Source organism: Equus caballus, chromosome 18, assembly GCF_041296265.1.
Source record: "Equus caballus isolate H_3958 breed thoroughbred chromosome 18, TB-T2T, whole genome shotgun sequence".
In the NCBI taxonomy this organism is placed as follows: Eukaryota; Metazoa; Chordata; class Mammalia; order Perissodactyla; family Equidae; genus Equus; species Equus caballus.
Genome location: NC_091701.1, coordinates 34,640,477 through 34,658,976, shown reverse-complemented (window position 1 = coordinate 34,658,976; position 18,500 = coordinate 34,640,477). Strand labels below are relative to the sequence as shown.

The 18,500-nt window shown below is 38.6% G+C and overlaps 1 protein-coding gene across 12 annotated transcripts in view; it reads left to right on the top strand.

The window, feature by feature from the left end:
* CACNB4 (calcium voltage-gated channel auxiliary subunit beta 4) overlaps window positions 1–17,953 on the top strand; it is a 241,338-nt gene extending 223,385 nt beyond the window's left edge. For all 12 annotated transcript variants that reach the window (XM_023622907.2, XM_070240948.1, XM_023622908.2 and 9 more), the window contains 2 exons: window positions 11,076–11,261; window positions 13,505–17,953. In XM_023622907.2, the coding sequence (XP_023478675.1) occupies window positions 11,076–11,261; window positions 13,505–13,765 (447 nt within the window). In that variant the 3' untranslated portion in view covers window positions 13,766–17,953. The remainder of the gene's footprint in view (window positions 1–11,075; window positions 11,262–13,504) is intronic.
* The last annotated feature ends 547 nt before the right edge of the window (window positions 17,954–18,500 follow it).

The following is an 18,500-nucleotide window of genomic DNA, read 5'->3' as shown; positions in this document are numbered from 1 at the left end:
AGCAGATGAAGAGGTCAGGGTTAAGTAAGATGAAAAACCATGTTATAGCAACTTTTCTACCACTGCCATTGCCAGAAAACAGCTGCTGAGTTGGAAGCCAAGCAAATGGTGGGAGGTGGGTGGTGGTAACTGCTATTGCGTGGATCACCAGTGGCATCTCAGTGTCTACACCTGCTCGGCTGACTTAGTATTTCTGTGCCTGTGTTTCTCTAAGGGAAATAACTGTCTTTCTTACTGAGTTGATTTACTGGAATTTTTATATGCTTTTGTAAGGATCGTTGATGCTCTGTAGAAGCATAAAATCCAATTCAGATGTTTAGAGAAGCAACACAGCATAGCTGTTAAAAGTATAGACTCTGGAGCCAGACTGCCTGGGTTCAGATCCGCGCTAATCCACATGAGGGACTACATTCCTAGTTATGTAATCTTGAGCAAGTACCTACCTCGCTGGGTTGGTATAAAGAGTCAGTGAGTGAATATGTGGTAAAACTCTTAGAACAGGACCTGGCACCTAATAAGCACCATCTAAGTGTTTCAGTTATGATTACTGGATGTAGTTTGTGCTGTGCCATGCCTAACCTGTCAGGCTCTGTAAGGATCCGTGCCTGTCTGGTTCACTCTTGTATCTCAAGTTCCTATCACACTAGGCCCACAATAAATATTTATTGACTGACTGAATGAATGAAAGGATGTACAGGAAGTAAGAGTAATAATGCATCCTTTTATTAGAGGCTTACAATGGGCCAGACACTGTGCTAGATGCTTTACATAGATTATCTCTAAACCTCACAGTTACCTAGTAAGATAGGCAGTATTACCCCATTATATAGTCGAGGCAACTGAAGACAGAGAGGTTAAATGATTTCCCTAAGGTGCCGCAGCAAATGAGGATTAGATTTAGATCCATCTGGCTCCAAAGCCAATTTCCTCCCCTTACAACCCCTCCCTCCTATTCACACCCATACACACCTGGTTGCCTGCCTGCAGATAATTTGGATAGCTTAGAGTCTGGAGTGCTCTGTTAAGAAGTCTGACTTTACATTGCCTACTAATGAAGTCCACTTACACAATGGAATGCATGATTAAAACACTGAGCGAACACAGAAGAATGTATTACCTAGTCTCTGTCTCTATAATGCTGCCCAGTTGAAGGAAGCTAACCTTTATTGAGCAGCTACCAAAAGCCAGGAACTATGCTACTCTCTCCAGTTTTTGGAACAATCCTATAAGGATAGTTGTACCAGTTTGTTAGTGTTCTGGGAAGCAGACACCTAAATGGAATTAGAAGTGCAGATTTATTGGAGAAAATGTCTGTGAGAGATAAAAGGGAAAAGGGACAGAACAGACAGGGAGAACCCTCAGACCTGATGCAGTTCTGATCCAGTGAAAGGAAAGGGGAATGGAAGGAGAAATGGGTAGGAGGAGCCTCAGACTGTGATGCTGCCTTAAGAAAATCTCAGTCACAGAGATGGGGATCCCCAGAGCAAAGATTGCCAGTTAGAGGAGTCTCGTGTTGGGCAGAAATGTCCCAGCTTTAGTCCCCATGCTGTGCTCAGTCTCCGGCTGGGAGCAGCCTGGAGAGAGAAGATGGGCTGGGCTTGAATGCTGTTGTGGGTCCTGAAGGTGCGGCATCAGGAAGCTGTCTGCTGACTGCGCTCATCACAACGGGTTCTCCCTCAAGGGGAAATCATCTGGGCATGCCTCTCTATGACCACCATGGTAGATAACATTCTCCTTGCTTTCTAGAGGAGAGAGCTGAGTCCTCAGTTTAGAAACTTACTGGAGCTACTGTAGGGGAGGAAGAGAAATCCTGATTCCGTCTAGATTTTGGAAGTGATCAGCACAGAGATATTATTGAAACCACGAGGGTTGTGGAGCCCAGGGAAGAGGAAAGTATAAAAATAAGCAGAAGATGTATCAAGTCAGGTGATAGCCTCATTGTTTCAGAACATCATTAAGATCAGATACTTCTACAGAACGAGTGTGGCCATGTCTGAGGACGCGGTATCTGTGTCTCCATGTGGTTAAATCGGACAAAGTCAAAATACTTAGTCATCTCAATTCAGTGTGGCTCACCTACAGTCAACCCTCTTGGCAAGAACTAAAAGACATTCAGCAAACATTGTGTAAGCATTAGGCCTTGTACCTTGCTAGGTCCAAGGGAGACAGAGGCATATTCATGCTTTCAAGGAATATATAGTCTAATAAGATTACAGTTCGCTAAATCAACTCTTGGCAAACAATTTGGTAGATCATAAGTAAGCTTACAGATATTACTTTGTAAATTTCTTATGAATTAAAAGAGTGGTTTAGGTCAGGGTTCCTCCATCTCAGCACTATTGACATTTTAGATTGGATAATACTTTGATGTGGGGAGAGGGCCTTTCCTGTACATTGTAGGATGTTTAGCAACATCCCTGGCCATTAGCAACCCCCAAGTTATGACAACCAAAAATATCTCCGTACGTTGCCAAATGTTCCCTGGAGAAAAAATATCGCTCCTGATTGAAAACCACTGGTTTACATTAATATATACACAAGTTTTGGGCAATAATGTTATAAGAAGTGTCATTGAGTAATTCCTTGAGATGCATTTTAGTTGAATTGAACTTGTTTCTTTTTAATTTAATCTTTGTATGAGAATGGTTTATTAACATTTATTCCTAATAGTTACTAGAGAAAATACTTGTGTTCTATTAAAATTGAAGTAGCTTATTTTATTTATTTATTTTTTTGAGGAAGATTAGACCTGAACTAACATCTGCTGCCAATCCTCCTCTTTTTTTTGCTGAGGAAGACTGGCTCTGAGCTAACATCTGTGCCCCTGTTCCTCTAGTTTATATATGGGATGCCTGCCACAGCATGGCTTGATAAATGGTGTGTAGGTCCGCACCCAGGATCCGAACCAGTGAACTCCGGGCCACTGAAGCGGAACATGCAACCTTAACTGCTGTGCCACCAGGCCGGCCCCAAAATTGAAGTATTTTAGCTGCTGAGAGGGTTGATCATTGGGTAGTTGTGTGTATAGTACAACTTGTTACATCTGAAATAGCTGGAACCAAGAAAAGACACATGCCTTCTGAAATGCAAATATTACTGCAAGATGCTTTAGGACTTGTCCCCGTATCAGGAATTTCAGCCAGCCTCCTGCACTAGGAAAACAGCCTTGCTCTATCATTATCTTAGCAGAATAAACAATTCCTTGTTTTATATAATTGGTCAGATAACAAATTTTAAACAAGCAGTCTGGATCCACAAGGTTACCTTGTATTTAATATTTTCTAAACACTGTTTACATTATTAAACATATTCATTTGATATTGTGTGAATAGCATTTGTAATGCTAAGAAGGTATCATACACTCTCTTTTGGCACGTGTGAAGAAATCTTTGGCTGATAAAAACTAGCAGTCATCTAAAAATGTGTCTGCATTTGTCCCTACTTTACTTCAAGACCATAATTATAATTGTCATCTGAAGACTGGTGATCACTGTGTCATTTTAGTTCCTCTAGGAGAATTTGCAACTTCCTTAATTGGCCACTGCATCTCCAGTCTGAAAAGTCAGCAGATTACACTGGCAGAGTCTCACATTGCTAAGAAATTAAAGGCAGCAGTCTTTAGAAAGGGAAATCTAAAAGTACCGAAAAAAGTTAACTCTTGGGGCCGGCGCCGTGGCTGAGTGGTTGAGTTCACGCACTCCGCTTTGGAGGCCCAGGGTTTCACCTGTTCAGATCCTGAGCGTGGACATGGCACCGCTCATCAGGTCATGCTGAGGCAGCATCCCACATAGCGAAACCAGAAGGACTTACAACTAGAATATACAACTATGTTCTGGGGGGCTCTGGGGAGAAGAGGAAAAAAAACCCACGAAGATTGGCAACACATGTTAGCTCAGGTGCCAATCTTTAAAAAAAAAAAGTTAACTCTCTGTAGCCAGAAGGATGAATCCTAGACTCAGGGACTATGGAAGCGAAAAGAGATCTTGAGAGAAGCCAGTATAGTATTTCCTGGAGTGTGTTCTTTCCAATACCGGTTCCCTGTGATGTCAACAGGTGTTATGAAGAAAGAAGCTTGATATCAAAAATGTTTGAGAAGACACTTGTGCAGACAAAGGTAGACTTGTTTCTTTACTGCAGAAGCTTTAATATACTCATGAGCATTTGACATCTCCACTAGGATAGACAGTGTGCAGTGCTTCCTCTAAATTTTGAGTATAGAACCATTTTTCCACAGAGCATCCTATGGGTCTAATGTTTCATGGAACACTTCTAGGGAAAGACAGATCCAGTCCAACCTCCTCATTTTACAAATGATGGAACTGAGACCAAGAGAAAGGAACTGGCTTTTCAAAGGTCACATGCCTTGGCCAAAGTCAGTGTAGGATCTCTGTCTCCGAATCTAGCAAGACTTTAGATGGTGAATGGTGACAGGCTGGTTGTGATATATTCTCCTGGAGAAAGAATCACGAGTTTCATGAGTAAGGCATCTTCTCAGGGAGGGGGTCAGCAAACTTTTTCAGTAAAAGGCCATATAGGAAATATTTTAGGCTTTGTGGGACATATGGTCTTCTTCACAAAACTACTCAACTCTGCCTTGGTAGCAGGAAAGCAGCCATATACAATATGTAAATGAATGGAGTGTTCCAGTCTAACTTTGTTTATAGAAGCAGGAGGCAGGACCAACGTAGCCAGCCCACCAAGGTTGCCACCCTTGTTCTAGGACAAGGTTCTGGTTATCTATTACTGTGCAAAAAACTACCCCAAACCTTAGTGACTTAAAACAATGACACTGTGGTATTCAGCTGGCGGCTGACCTGGTCCCTAGCAGGGACTCTGTCTCTCTGGGCAGTCTCAGGGCCTGTCCACGGGAGCTTTCCAAAAGGGATATCTGCTTCTTCCATGGTAGCTCCTAGGGCTCCAAGAGCAAGTATTCCAATATCTTAAGCTTAGATCCTGGGCTTAGATATTGGCACAGCCTGACTTCCGTGGCATTCTGCTAGTCAAAGGAGGCACAGAGGCTGCTCAGATTCAAGGAGAGAAGACAAACCCTCCATCTCAATGCAGAGAGTGTCAAAAACCTTGTGGCCATTTTTAATCTGCCACAGACAGGAAGATGAGCTGGGAGGATGGGCTTCTGAATAGTTCTATTCTGGAAGGAGGAGGACTTTCCTTCCTTCCCTGCTCTGGATTGACAGAAGAAAAGGTGGGATGCAGAGAGAAAAGGGGCCTGTGAGTCTAGGACCCACAAGCCCATTTTTTATGTATATATTTTTATATGATGAGCCTGTATTTGTACTTGGGATATACATCTGTTCATCATATTGTTAGATTTCATTTTGCTTCTACCAGCCGTCAATACCCTTTTTCTTTTAGGAAAAGTTGAAAATAGTACATTTTAAGAAGGTCAAAGTTCAAATTGCTCTAGTACTATAGTAATAAGAGCTGCATAGTGCATGGTGAGAAAAGCAGATAGGCAGACAATTGAATATATAAATGAAATGTTATCCTTTAATCCTACTTAGTTACAAGCTAGCTTGTGTTACCAAAAGCTGACCCTGTGGCTCTTGGAGCTGTGTAATTTTTTTGTGCAGGTAAAATGACATTGATCACTCTCTCTGCAAGAGGGGAGCTCATCTCCTGCACAGTCATGCAAACTTCTAACATTACAGTAACCATAGTAGTTCTCTTCTATCAGACTTTATTTTCCATTGCTGAATGGACTCAGATTTATTCTGTTAAACACAGGAACTCTAAAGTGAATGTTAGTGCCCAGTATCCTTGATCATATTGCTATCACAGTAGTAATTTTCCACCACTCTTTTCCGTAATTTTATTTAAATTATTTAGAATCGTGTGGATTCACCCTTCTGTTTGAGGTGTCATCCCCATTGGTGCATTGATTATTACAGAGCTCCTGGATGTTCATAGTTTAATTCATAACACAACTTTTGAAAAAGAGAGTAATCGATTTCAGATGTTTTGTTCATGAAGCAAAGCCCTGAGGAATCTGGTTTCTCTCAGTTCAAAGGAGAGAACTCCTGGCGCAGGGATTTCAGCCTCTGAACTTGGATATACAGAATTAGGGGTAGCTCACTCCTCCAATGCTATAATTTAAAGTGTTGGATTAATATGAACTTAACAAAAACACTGGGTGCCGTTTCTGTAGACAATAACGCTGGTAGATGTTATAACCTTTGAAGAATAAGAATGGACAGGATGGAGGGACGTGGTGAGGAAAATGAATTTCAGTTCCTACTGAAGGTCACCCATTATGAAGAGAGAGGAATTAGAAGAGGTCAAAGTCACTGTATTCTTTGCCTTCATGTTATCCCCACCAGTTAATGGCAAGAATTCTGATTGTCTTTTCCATTTAGCTCATTAAAATGGAAACTACCTGGGACTAACCACTAGAGCCCCATAATATTGGTAGGCTTTCCTTTATCCCCATAAGACGTCCTAGATCCTTCAAAAACCCTTTAACTTTAAACTCCAGTTTCCTATCACTGGTGGACCAGTGAGTTAAGTACTCAGGATTTCAAAAGCTTTAATAATTTAAAGAAAGCAGTTTTGGTATGAAAGAAACATTGCTTGATTATTTTATAACTAGCATTACATATTTTGCCATTCAACCATTTTATTTTACCGAATAATATTTGCCAGTCATTTATTTTAATGGTGGCAATTTTAGGGTCTCTTTATTCCAACAGCAAAGAAGTAAAAGTGTGCTCGCCCCTATTATTTCTTTTTTCCGTCTAGAAATAGCATAGATGCCCCACATGGGGTTTTGTCTCTGCCCAACAAATAAATATGAAGCAATGCATATATAATGGGAGAGTTTGTATATATTTAACCTCCTGGCTGGCTAATATTCAGTAATATACCAACTTTAAAAAAAGCTAAAATTAAACTGCAAAATTAATTTCTAAGTTTTTATCAAAAAATGTTCAATAGCAACTTCCTAGATAAAACATATTAGGAATTGTATGTTAGTTTTTAATGAGATTCTCCCCTCTTTGATAGAGAGTATGTATTTCACAGCCATAAAGAAAGACTTACCCACTCCCTCTCTGTAACTTCCCTCCCAAAGGAATGTAAAAGAAATTAATGGAACTTGCTGCAATCCTCAGTGTAGGAACTGAAACGTGCTCTATCTTCTGTAAAAACTTGTGTGACCCACCATTCCAATTCTCTCTTGATTTTCCAGATTTTAGCACTGGTGGTCTCAAATACCTGGGAACACTTACTCCCAGGCAAACCAGGAGAGTTGGTTGCCCTAATTCATTCAGGTACCTTCCCTAGGAGTTGGTGATACTCCGTGAAGGGAGAACCAGACAGACCGCTAAATACTTACCATTAAGAAATATATATATTGCAGATCTTCTTCCTTTCCATTTTATTCACCTTCAGTGTCTCTCTTTCTTTCGGCCCTGACATTTTAGTTCTCTGAACCACTGGATGAGTCAGAGGCATGTTTTCACTCTTGTTATTTATAAAGCTTTAGTTTTTAATTTTCCTGAAAGACCTTATCCAGAAAAGGGATCTACTGTGCCTGGTTTTCTGATGGTTTGTTTTGACTCCTCTGTTCACTCCTTATTTACTTCGACAGCCACATTATTTCTGCCCACCTCAGCTGAAGAAAATACCCCATCAAAGAATGTCAGGGGCATTCCCCGTGGCAGTGCTTTGAAAACAGCTCAGCGTTACCTTTACCTACGGCGGTCACCAAAGGCGTGGCATCATCCAGTGGGGAACTGTTCACTGCCTGTGACTGTCCCATTACCTACACCCTCTTCTGCTGATTAGATGGATAGCTCTCTAAATCCATGTCCCATGCTGCAGGCCTCAGGTATTGCACAGTAAGGAGCTAACCAGACTTGAACCTTTCAATTTATGAAAAATTGGCAAAGCTGGTTTGCATAATTCATTGGGCTGCTTCTCTTTGAATTTCATGTATAATTAAAAAAATTTTTTCTCTTGTACTCGCTTTCTAACGCTCTGGTCTAATCAGCTGTGTTATTTTCTAAACAGTTGAGAAGAAGAATTGTCACAGATATATAGGCTATGAAATCCTTCTTAGTTGAAAATAAGCCGCATATGTCAGTATTCATTCAAAAGCTGAAATTTGCTTTCCTCTGTGCTTTTGAAAGCCTAAAAGCAGTTTCAAATCGTCTTTCATCGTATAGCTGTCTTTGTATCCGAGCAAAGGCATAGTTTCCTAGAAATGATTGAGGCTTAAGCAAACAGCCGTGTGCTGATATATACAAATTCTATCTATAGGCAAAGAGAAAGGACTTTATTAAAGTTACTTGTTACTATGTGTATGTTTAATTGTGTCTGCAGCTGTGACAGTGTAACATATGGAACAGCCAAGTAGATATAAACCTTATTCAAATAACATCCTGCAATGGTGGCTGCTTACCTGGTTTTGCCTTCTCTGGGCTCTGTGGTCCTGGCTACGATAGTCAGGACCTTCAGTCCCAGTGTCCCTGGAGGGGTCTTTAACTTGGGACTTTATGAAAGCAGGAAAATGATTTATTGAGACTACACATGGTTGAGAACCCACATGATAGAATGAGACCTATGCAAGTCAATTATACAGTTAACGTAAAGCTATGTAAACAGCAAACTCCAGATCACATACAGTGTAGAATCTGTGGACAGGTTTAGCCTGGAGTGGCTGAGAGAGTGGTCCTTTGTTCCTTGCTGCCCAGTTTCCTCTTCTTCCTGTGTCATCTGTCTGAGTCTGTGGACGCTCCTTGAGGTGGGGTTATTGTTGTCCCACTCAAGTAAGCGTTGCAATGCTGTCAGAGAACACAGTGTTTATATCAGAGCATTATGGACAATTCTCAGACTCTATATTTGTAAGTGTTGATGTTTACATTTATGGAGGGAGGGGGCTTTTGATTACAAGAGACAGAAACTCCACTGAGTTCCTTTAGTGGAAAAGGGGATCTATTTTAAGGATATATGTTGACAGAATCTGCAGGAACTAGCTGTTTTCCCAGTCTCTCATGGGCCGTATGGTCTCTTTCTTCCATTGTGTCTCTGCTTCTCTTTACCTGTTTTATTCACTTCTTCTACAGATAGAATTCTTTGACTTACTCGTAATTTCCCTTCCCTCATAAGTTCAACTTTCATTTTTCTCTCTGGGCCTCCTTCTAAATCCAGACCTTTAAAGCTGCAACTCTAAACATTAACTGGTTTAGTCTCTTTATTGTTCTGAATTAAAGTCCCAGACATAGATTATGATGGATTTTAATACTTGTCTCTCCTACCAGACTGTATGCTTCTTGAGCATAGGCATGATGTTTGTTTTCTTTGCCACTGTAGACCCACAATGCCTAGCACAAAATAGGCACTGAGTAATATTTGATGAATGTATAAAATATGCAGAAAACGATTGGAAATCTACTAATAAATCTTACGGAGGGAAGGTTTCTACATGAATTGAACTGGCTGAGTCTTCTCAAACACCAGCTGATCTGGACTGAAGTCACCTTATTCTTTTCCTAGTTGCTAAACATTTTTCACTGCTCCAAGAACTCCCAAACTGCTTTGCAAATTAGAGTCAAAATGTTCAGTAGAGCTTGATGTGATGAAAACATTCAAATAGTAAATGTTGGAGGAGAGATCGTTTCCATGGTGACTTCTGCTTCAGGAAGCCCTCATGTGGATGAGAGTGAGTCAGCTGACCCGCCGCCAACTCAGGGCCGTCCTATTGCCATTAACCTACAATCCAACTGCAGTATCAGTGCTAATGGCAGTAACCCTATATTTGATTCATTACTGGGAGGTTCTTCTTTTGGTAAAATAAACTCATAAAAGCAGGAGGATGGTGGTGGAGGTGGTGAGAGAGAAAAGGTGCGGCTCCAGCTGTTGAAAGTTGGGGAGTGCTTTCACTTACATGTGGAATGGCTTTTCTCTTTGTGAGGTGCCATGGTTTTCTGTCACTCCAGGGAATCTGTGTCCTGGGTGTATCCTGTCTATGTTTCCAACCATGCTGCAGTGACAGAGGGGCCACTCTGCTCCTTTGGGGTGGAAGAACACTTCCTGATTATAGGCCAGATGTCTGACAAAGTCCTTACTGACAGAAACATGGGCACCAGATACTTATGTGTGACAGTCCTTCTCTCCTACAATTAAATACTCCTGGTTCTTGTTCTTTTTTAACCCTTTCACACATCACACCACCATCTGCTGGTAGCAGAAATCACTATAATGTGGTTTTCTACTATAAATCCTAAAGCGTCTTTCCATTTGTTTTATCATGAAGCAGATAACATTTTCAAAAACATTCTGAAAACTATCTTAGTAAATGTTGTTTCCATCAACATACTTACTTTGGGAAATGAAATATTTATTCTAATGATATAGTCATTGCCTAAAACGTTTTTAGAACTCCTCTTTCAATGCTATTAACTTGCTTCTCTAATATTCTAAAGTAAGGATAGGGGGCCGGCCCCGTGGCCAAGTGGTTAAGTTCGTGCGCTTCGCTTCTGCGCTCCAGGGTTTGGATCCTGGGCATAGACATGGCACCACTCATCAGGCCATGCTGAGGTGGCATCCTACATGCCACAACTAGAAGGACCCCCAACTAAAATATACAACTACGTACCGGGGGATTTGGGGGAGAAAAAAGCAGGAAAAAAAAAAAGATAGGCAACAGTTGTTAGCTCAGGTGCCAATCTTTAAAGAATAAATAAATAAATAAATGAAATAAAGTAAGGATAATTTAGCTATACAGGACTATATGGATAAAGATGTGAATACGTGTATCTTTTCACTATATTCTACTTATAATACTTTTACACTTACTTCATCTTTTTCTTCTAAGTAATGAAAGATCCAAATATTTAATGAGCACTCCCATGTTTGTGTCAATGTCCGAACTGGCACATGGTTGACTGTGCAGCTCTTCACTTGAGTTTAACTTTAGAAACTGCCAGGACAGCCCTTCAAATCTGATATTTGCTACTAGACATTAGAAACACTATTATCTGCATTAAGTGGAATTTTAGGTTTTATTGTCTAAGACCTAAAGTGTAAGTAAAATGAATTTTTCTTGTCACCTGCAGGAAATGTTTGATGTTATATTGGATGAAAATCAGCTGGAGGATGCATGTGAACATCTGGGAGAGTATCTGGAGGCATACTGGCGTGCTACCCACACAACCAGCAGCACCCCCATGACCCCGCTGCTGGGAAGGAATTTGGGGTCGACAGCACTCTCACCATACCCCACGGCAATTTCTGGGTTACAGGTATTGTCACTTTTCACTTGTGCTTTTACAACTTTACATTTAGGATTCCACAGGGAACTTGATTGGGATAGAGACTGAGATTGTCCTTAATCTGAAGAGGGAACCATGTGTGGACATGAAAAAAAAAATCTAAAATGTTACCTAATTATGATCTACCCTAGACAGAGTTACCCAAAAAGTTGTCCTTTCTTTGGAACTTTGCTCTCTGTTAATTTATACTGGCTTTTACTGAGATACATTAATCCCGCCTATGTCTAAACCCTGCCAGGAAACTTACTACCTACTCAGTGCAACTGTCTATTACTTGTCATGTCACTTCTTAAGGATTATGCAGTTGTGGCGATGTCAGGCACCAGGGCAAGCTAAGTAAGATATGTTGGGACAGAAGGACCTTTTGTCTGCCCTTAAGTAATCCTGCCCCACAGGCTGCTGGGCCTGTCCCCTAGCTTGCCAAATACAGAATGTACACATGAATAGAGTGGCTTTGTTCAGAAACAGTGACAGATCTGAGTTTTCTTGGGCATGTGCAGGGGACCACTTTAGTCAATGGCTATGGCAGATGTCCTTTAAGGAAGCTGGGGATGAGGCAGGAACAGGAGGTTCTCTCTTCTGCTGTTCTGACGCCATGCTCAGGGCTAGCTGTGGGGCGCCAGAGGCTTTAGGATACAAAGCGAATCTTGCCTTTTTATGCCAATTATTATTTACCATTTTCCAAGCAGCTGCTGGAATGTGGCCAAACCTCCAACTGGCAGAGGAACATGTAGTCAATTGAGCCCTCATGACTAGTTTTGTATTAATGGGTTATAATGATAGTCATAATTGTAGATCATGTAGAGTTAACTATGAGATGAATGGCATTCTCTGAGATGCTATTATAACTGTATTACTCTGCTACAAAATTGCAATTTAGTAAGCAAAAAACTGCCATATACATGAATAGCTTTTGAGGCTGGAAATGAACATGGGAAATGTGCTGTTGTAGTATCCAATATATATGTAGGCACCAGGATTATTTCTTGCCTTTTTTCCCTGCCTGTGTGCTGATCCTGAGTGTGGCATTTCCACTGACTAGTTTGGCTTGGCTCCAAATTAAACATTGTAGGATGAGGAATGGATGCATGAAGCAATATGCTTCTGTAATGTTGGTGGAAATGAGATTTTGTTCTTTGTTTATGAATATAACCCTCTTGACTCATCACTTCTAGGACATCCCCCTAGGGTGGTTCTCCCAGTATCACTTGAGTTAACGTGGTGCCCTTTGTTCTATGGCCTTTTCCTCCTAGTAAGCAGGGGCACATAATTGTTAGACCCCTGGCAGGGGTTACAGGCACAGGCTGTGACTGTTAAATGAGTTTCCTGCTGTGTGAAGGTGAGTGTCCTTTAGAGGAAACATATCTGGGTCCTTGGTTTCATCAGGATCCTGTTTCTTAACTGAGGTGACCTACTAAGCAGGTAGACACAGCTGTGATACGTGTGTTCCCTTGATTTGAAGAAAAATGTTGAATAACTTTTTCTGGGCCATAAAATAGGTGTCTGAAGATATTAATTGCAATTAATGGTATTAGAGGAATTTAGTTTATATGTGAAGATTATTTTTGCAGGACATAGTTGAGGAAGCAAGAATTGTAAATATATCAATTAGGTGCCTCTGTAAGTGTATACTCCTTTGGAAAGAATATTACTGAGAGTCTTACCTTTATGTAGGATGCAGAAACAAACACATTATTTGATGAGCAGTGCAAATCATAATTTTACTAAAATGTTTTTAAAAGGTATGAGGAAGATTCATCTAGGTAAATGTGAAGTGTGTGACTTTAGGAGGAGAAGGATTTTATCAGTTCAAGAGAGGAGTACAATAATAGATGCTATTCTGAACTTTAACTAATTTCCCAACAGTAAAATAATCCTCATTTTTGCCATAGAAGTGGAATTATTGGACCATCCTAAATATATTAATTTCTATTCAGCAATTAACTTTCAATTCTATATTTTTAACAGGAAGTATAATCATGCAGGATTATGTAATTAAGTTGATAAACTATCAGCATTTTGGCATCTTTGCATGTTGTGTCCCAAATAAATAAGACCAGATATTTTGAGCAGACCATTTGTGCATCAAAATGCTTTACGAAGTCAGATATTTAGTATCTTATTGTCCTGATCCTACTGTTGTACATACATTTATACGTTCTAGATGGATGAAGCTGACATGATTTAATCAGTGAACTATCTGATATTTTTAGAGTCAACGTATGAGGCACAGCAACCATTCTACAGAGAACTCTCCAATTGAAAGACGAAGTCTAATGACCTCTGATGAAAATTATCACAACGAAAGGGCTCGGAAGAGTAGGAACCGCTTGTCTTCCAGTTCCCAGCATAGCCGAGATCATTACCCTCTTGTGGAAGAAGATTACCCTGACTCATACCAGGACACTTACAAACCCCATAGGAACCGAGGATCGCCTGGGGGATACAGCCATGACTCCCGACATCGGCTCTGAGTCTGCAGAAACAAACGAAAATTCATCTGTTGACAATTTGCCATAGCCTTGCTAGGATAAACCCATCATCTTAACTTGGCAAGTACAGCACAGTATTTACTGTGCTGATGGGCTGCTGTCATTTGATGCTAAGTAAGGGGCAAAAAAATGTACATTATGCCCTTAAGTCTAGATGGATATTAGATGCCCAATCATATAGATATTTTTAAGTGCAACATTTACATAACAGTACCTTTTGTTTTCTTCATTAGATTTAGACACATCAATTTGTAATTTAGGGTACTTATCAAGGCACATATAAAATAATTTCCCGCGCTGGAAATTCCAAATGACCAGTTCCAGTTGGAACCAATTTATAAACCAATTCCTGTTGGAATTTGGGTGAATCGACTGGAAAGTCTACTTGAGCATGTTGCAATCAATTAAAAAATCTGGGAAAAAAAACCCACAACGAATTAGTAAGAAAATCAAAAGACCAGTAGAAGTCAAAACCAGCTATGGTATTTATTTGCTGGATGCTAAATTTACACTTAAAGTTAGAATGTATAAACATTTTAATATATGTTAAATGTTGCCAGAATGGCTTTTCAAACTTGCCAGATGTATTGATATTGCCAAAAAAATCTCAAATTAATGCAGAAATTTTACAGTCTCCTCAGATTTTAATATTTTTATTTCTTTTCTGGCACAGCTGTTGTATTCAAAGTGTTTTTCTTTTTGTTTAGTCACTAGTGTTAGCTCGTTTGAAGTTGGCAAAAAAACTCAAAGTTTCTGTAGCAGTGAGAGCAAATAGTAAAGAGAACTCCCAGTCATAGCTGGTTATGTGACATGGAAAATGGGGTGTTGTTTCCCCTTTAATCAATCTGAGCACAACTACATATATCCAAGAATCTGGAGTCAGACAGTAAGGATGGGTAGAGATCCTCCTGAACGTAGAGCTAAACATCTCCCGATGGAAATTCATCTATCCCACTTACCACAAACACGGGTTCGGTATTTCCTGCCAGTGCAGTTGAATATCTTTCCACTGCTTTATTCAGTCTCTGTCTTTGAGTATCTGAATGTTCTAGCCCTTCACCAGATTCTTTGTAATCACGCCGGGGATTTTTGTTTTATGTGGACACATTCAATTTTGATATTGATAGCTGTGTTTATACCAAACAATTAATTGAAAAGCGTGAAAGCAAATGATGAATTTAAAAACTTGCAATAAAAAATAAGCTCAGACTCAGAATATATTTGTTCACTAAAATTATAGCATTTTTATGGCAGAGAATTATAAAGAATTTGGAGTTGAGTTGCCTTATTTCTAATGAACACTCCTCTTCACCTATTACGTCTTCAGAGTTTTTCCAGTGGCTATAATTATGGAATTGGTGATCTTATGTCTTATATTATCAAGGAAGCCTTAGATTCACTATGGTCCAAGAAATTATTGAAATTGACCCTTTTATACAATACACAAATGTCTTCAGGAAAAGACTTTTGTTTCTAAAAGTCCATAATGCATGCAATTTTCTAAAGCTCCAGTAGGACCAGGCATAAGAATCTTTTTCTACTGGTGCATGTCATGAAGCCTATTTTTTGAAAACAATAGTAATTCATTTTCTATTATCTTATCCCCCGCCCTCCAAGCCTTTCAATATTTAGGCTCTCAAAGCATGCACCAGTTAAATAATTTTCCTGACCATGAAAATAAGTTCCATATTCTTGATTAGTTACACATATCTTGAATCTCATTATAACCTCTCACATTGCCTCGCCCCATTCACTGTACATACCTCATTATGAACCTGTTTAGCTGATGATGAGGATGCCTATAATTATGTAAGTTATCTCAAATATTTCATACAATCAAAAAACATGGGCTCAGTAAATTCTAAAAGTTAACATGTGATACTGGTTTGTGAGGTTCTTTTATCATCTAGTGAAGCTTACAGAACTTTCAGTTAAGACATTTAAAGAGCTGTATCCATTAAGCACTTTAATAAACATATAACCTGCCATTACGGAATACTTTGTTCGAGCACAGAAGAGCATTTTCCAGCAAACAAAAATATATTTATTACATGTACAGCACATATTTGCATGAGAAAGAAAACATTAGCCAAAACATTTTTCTATATGCTTTACTGGTTTCTTGTTTGTGCGCATTAAAGTATTTAATTGCAAAGAGTGCACCAAGGTGTATAAATTTAGACTAGACAGCTGTTCAGCTTTTTCTGTAGTAGCATTAGCAATCTGGTCATTTAACTACTTTAAGATATTTACATTTTATGGCAGGTAGCTGTAACAGCACTTACATATATTTCCTAGTCAGCAAGACTACCATATTCTTTCAAGTTTTAAAAATCGTTTGTTTTTAAAGGCTTCTCAAAGCCTTCTTTCTAAGTCTTCCATGTCGTGCTGATAAAGAGCAAGGTCCATTCAATATCTGTGCACAGAACCAATCTGTCATTTACTATCAAGTGTCCATACCTGTTTTGCTTTACATTCTTATTCAACAGCTAACAATCTTGGAAAGGGTATAATGTATATTTTCTTGATAGATATATTTAAATTTTTACTTTAATTTGGCATATTCTTTCCCCTTCCTTTTGTAATAAGTTTATCTTCTCCAAATGAATAAGAGATATGTATTTTCCATTTTTTTAAGTCAGAGTTTATCATGTAAATGATACTAAAATACAGATATATACTAAAAGAAAAGTTTTATTTTTGCCAAGCATATCAAGCACCTTTGGAAAATACATCTTCCATAAGTACTTTGTTTTTAACTGATTTCATTTAAAAATAGTGAATGATAAGCAGGAGAAACAAGTCTTATAATGTTTTGAGGCTGTTTTAACTTGTAGTATCATCCACATATTCTGTAATTTCAGTATATGTAATTTCAGAATATGTAAATTACATATTTTATAATTTCAGTCAGTGAACATGTAACAGTGTAGACTCATGTGACAGTTTGGAAATGTAGTCCTGGACAAAAAGGAATGCCAATCCTGATGTTAATTCTCAAGGCTGTAATGTGACTCCAATATTATAATCAACATGTTATCTTGTTTACTCTAATATTTAAAGCAACACTTAGAAATGTTTATAAATTACGGATGATTCTCTCTTATCTTTATACAGTTCTATTGGAAAGAAAATTGAAAATAACAATTTAGATTGATAGCCTTTCCTATTAAGCAGTCTTAATTATGTGATGATATGTCATTGCACTTAGTCCTTAATGAAATGAATTTTTTAAATATAAAACAAATTCTGAGAAAATTATTTGTTCCCTTTGAATAATTTGTTAATTACTTTAATTATTGTTGTTGTTTGCTAAATGTATTTTTGGAATGTTAACCTCTTTTCATACCTGCATACTTGAACTTGTCTATTGTGTGGGGGCCTTAAAATTCATAATAGGAAGCTAGGGCAGTGAAAGGGAGGGAGAGAAGGAAATTATGCCAAAAGATGGTTTGCAAATTTAAACTCTTTGAATGAACATATCATAAAATAGTGTTGAGACCCAGGATGTCAGTTAAGGATATTTCTAAGCAACCTTAATTTGCATGCTAGTGTATTTTCACAGTTATACAGTTTTATTTTGGTATTTGCTAAAAAATAAAAACAATGTAATGCCACTATAGAAATTGCCCTATATGTTGATATTTATACTACCTCTTCTCTAGAGAAGACAATCTGTCTTTAAAGAGAAAAACACTCTTAATAAGTAGTGATCCAATTTATTACTCTTACTGCTAACCTTGCTGCAAAGCTAAATTGTTAAAATATACTTTCCCTTTAGGTTTTAAATTGTTTACATAATGCTCTTGACACCCTTTGATTCCTTCCATGTTAGAGAATTTTTCTTTGAATGGGTTCACAGCTTATTCAGGAAGCAAGGGTAATTTAATAAATCAGTCATCATAGGGAACAAAACGAACTGCAAGGGAATTGCCTTTGTGTGCAGCTTGTTTTAATATCTAGCTCTAAGTCTAAAAGAGAGAGATCCAGAGACTCAATGTTTAAGTGCAGCTGGTTTGCAAATTCAAATGTTGTTGACCCTTGATTTCTCCTATGGACACTTAGCCATTTACTTGGTAAGGATATGCATTATCTTGGACTCCCATGTCATTGGAACAAACGTCATATAAATGTTTTAAATAAATGGGAATGTCCCCCTTATTTCTCTTATATTTCTGCCTTTGTCTTTCATGACAATGTTGCATGTTGTTTTCTTTTTTAATAATATAAAATTCGTCTTTGAATGACTATATGAATAAAAACATTATAGGAAATTATGTAATAAAATGTTTCTTTGGTTCCTCATACCTTTAAATATTGTCAATACTATAACTGTTACTAAGTTATTTACTCAAGCTGTGTCTGTAGGGCAGTTAACAGCCCTCCTCTTTTAAATGATAATCATGACCAAACTAGTCAGACAGACAACAAGGATAACTCTTTTCTTGCTGACTTAAGCAGTCAAGTTGGTCAAAATAGTAAAATTGGTTTATGTGGGCAGAGAGAGCTACAGCATTTAAAAATTACTTTTAAAAAGTTTCTTCTTTTATTAAAATGAACTTTCTCAAATGAAATACATCCTCTTATAGCAGCTATCTCTGTCTACTTACGGATGATTTAATCCCAAATGCCTCATGTAATTGAGGGCCATTATGAGAGGAATAGAAGATATCTCATCAGATAATCTTGACTAAGGGCTGTAACTCCCATTTACCAT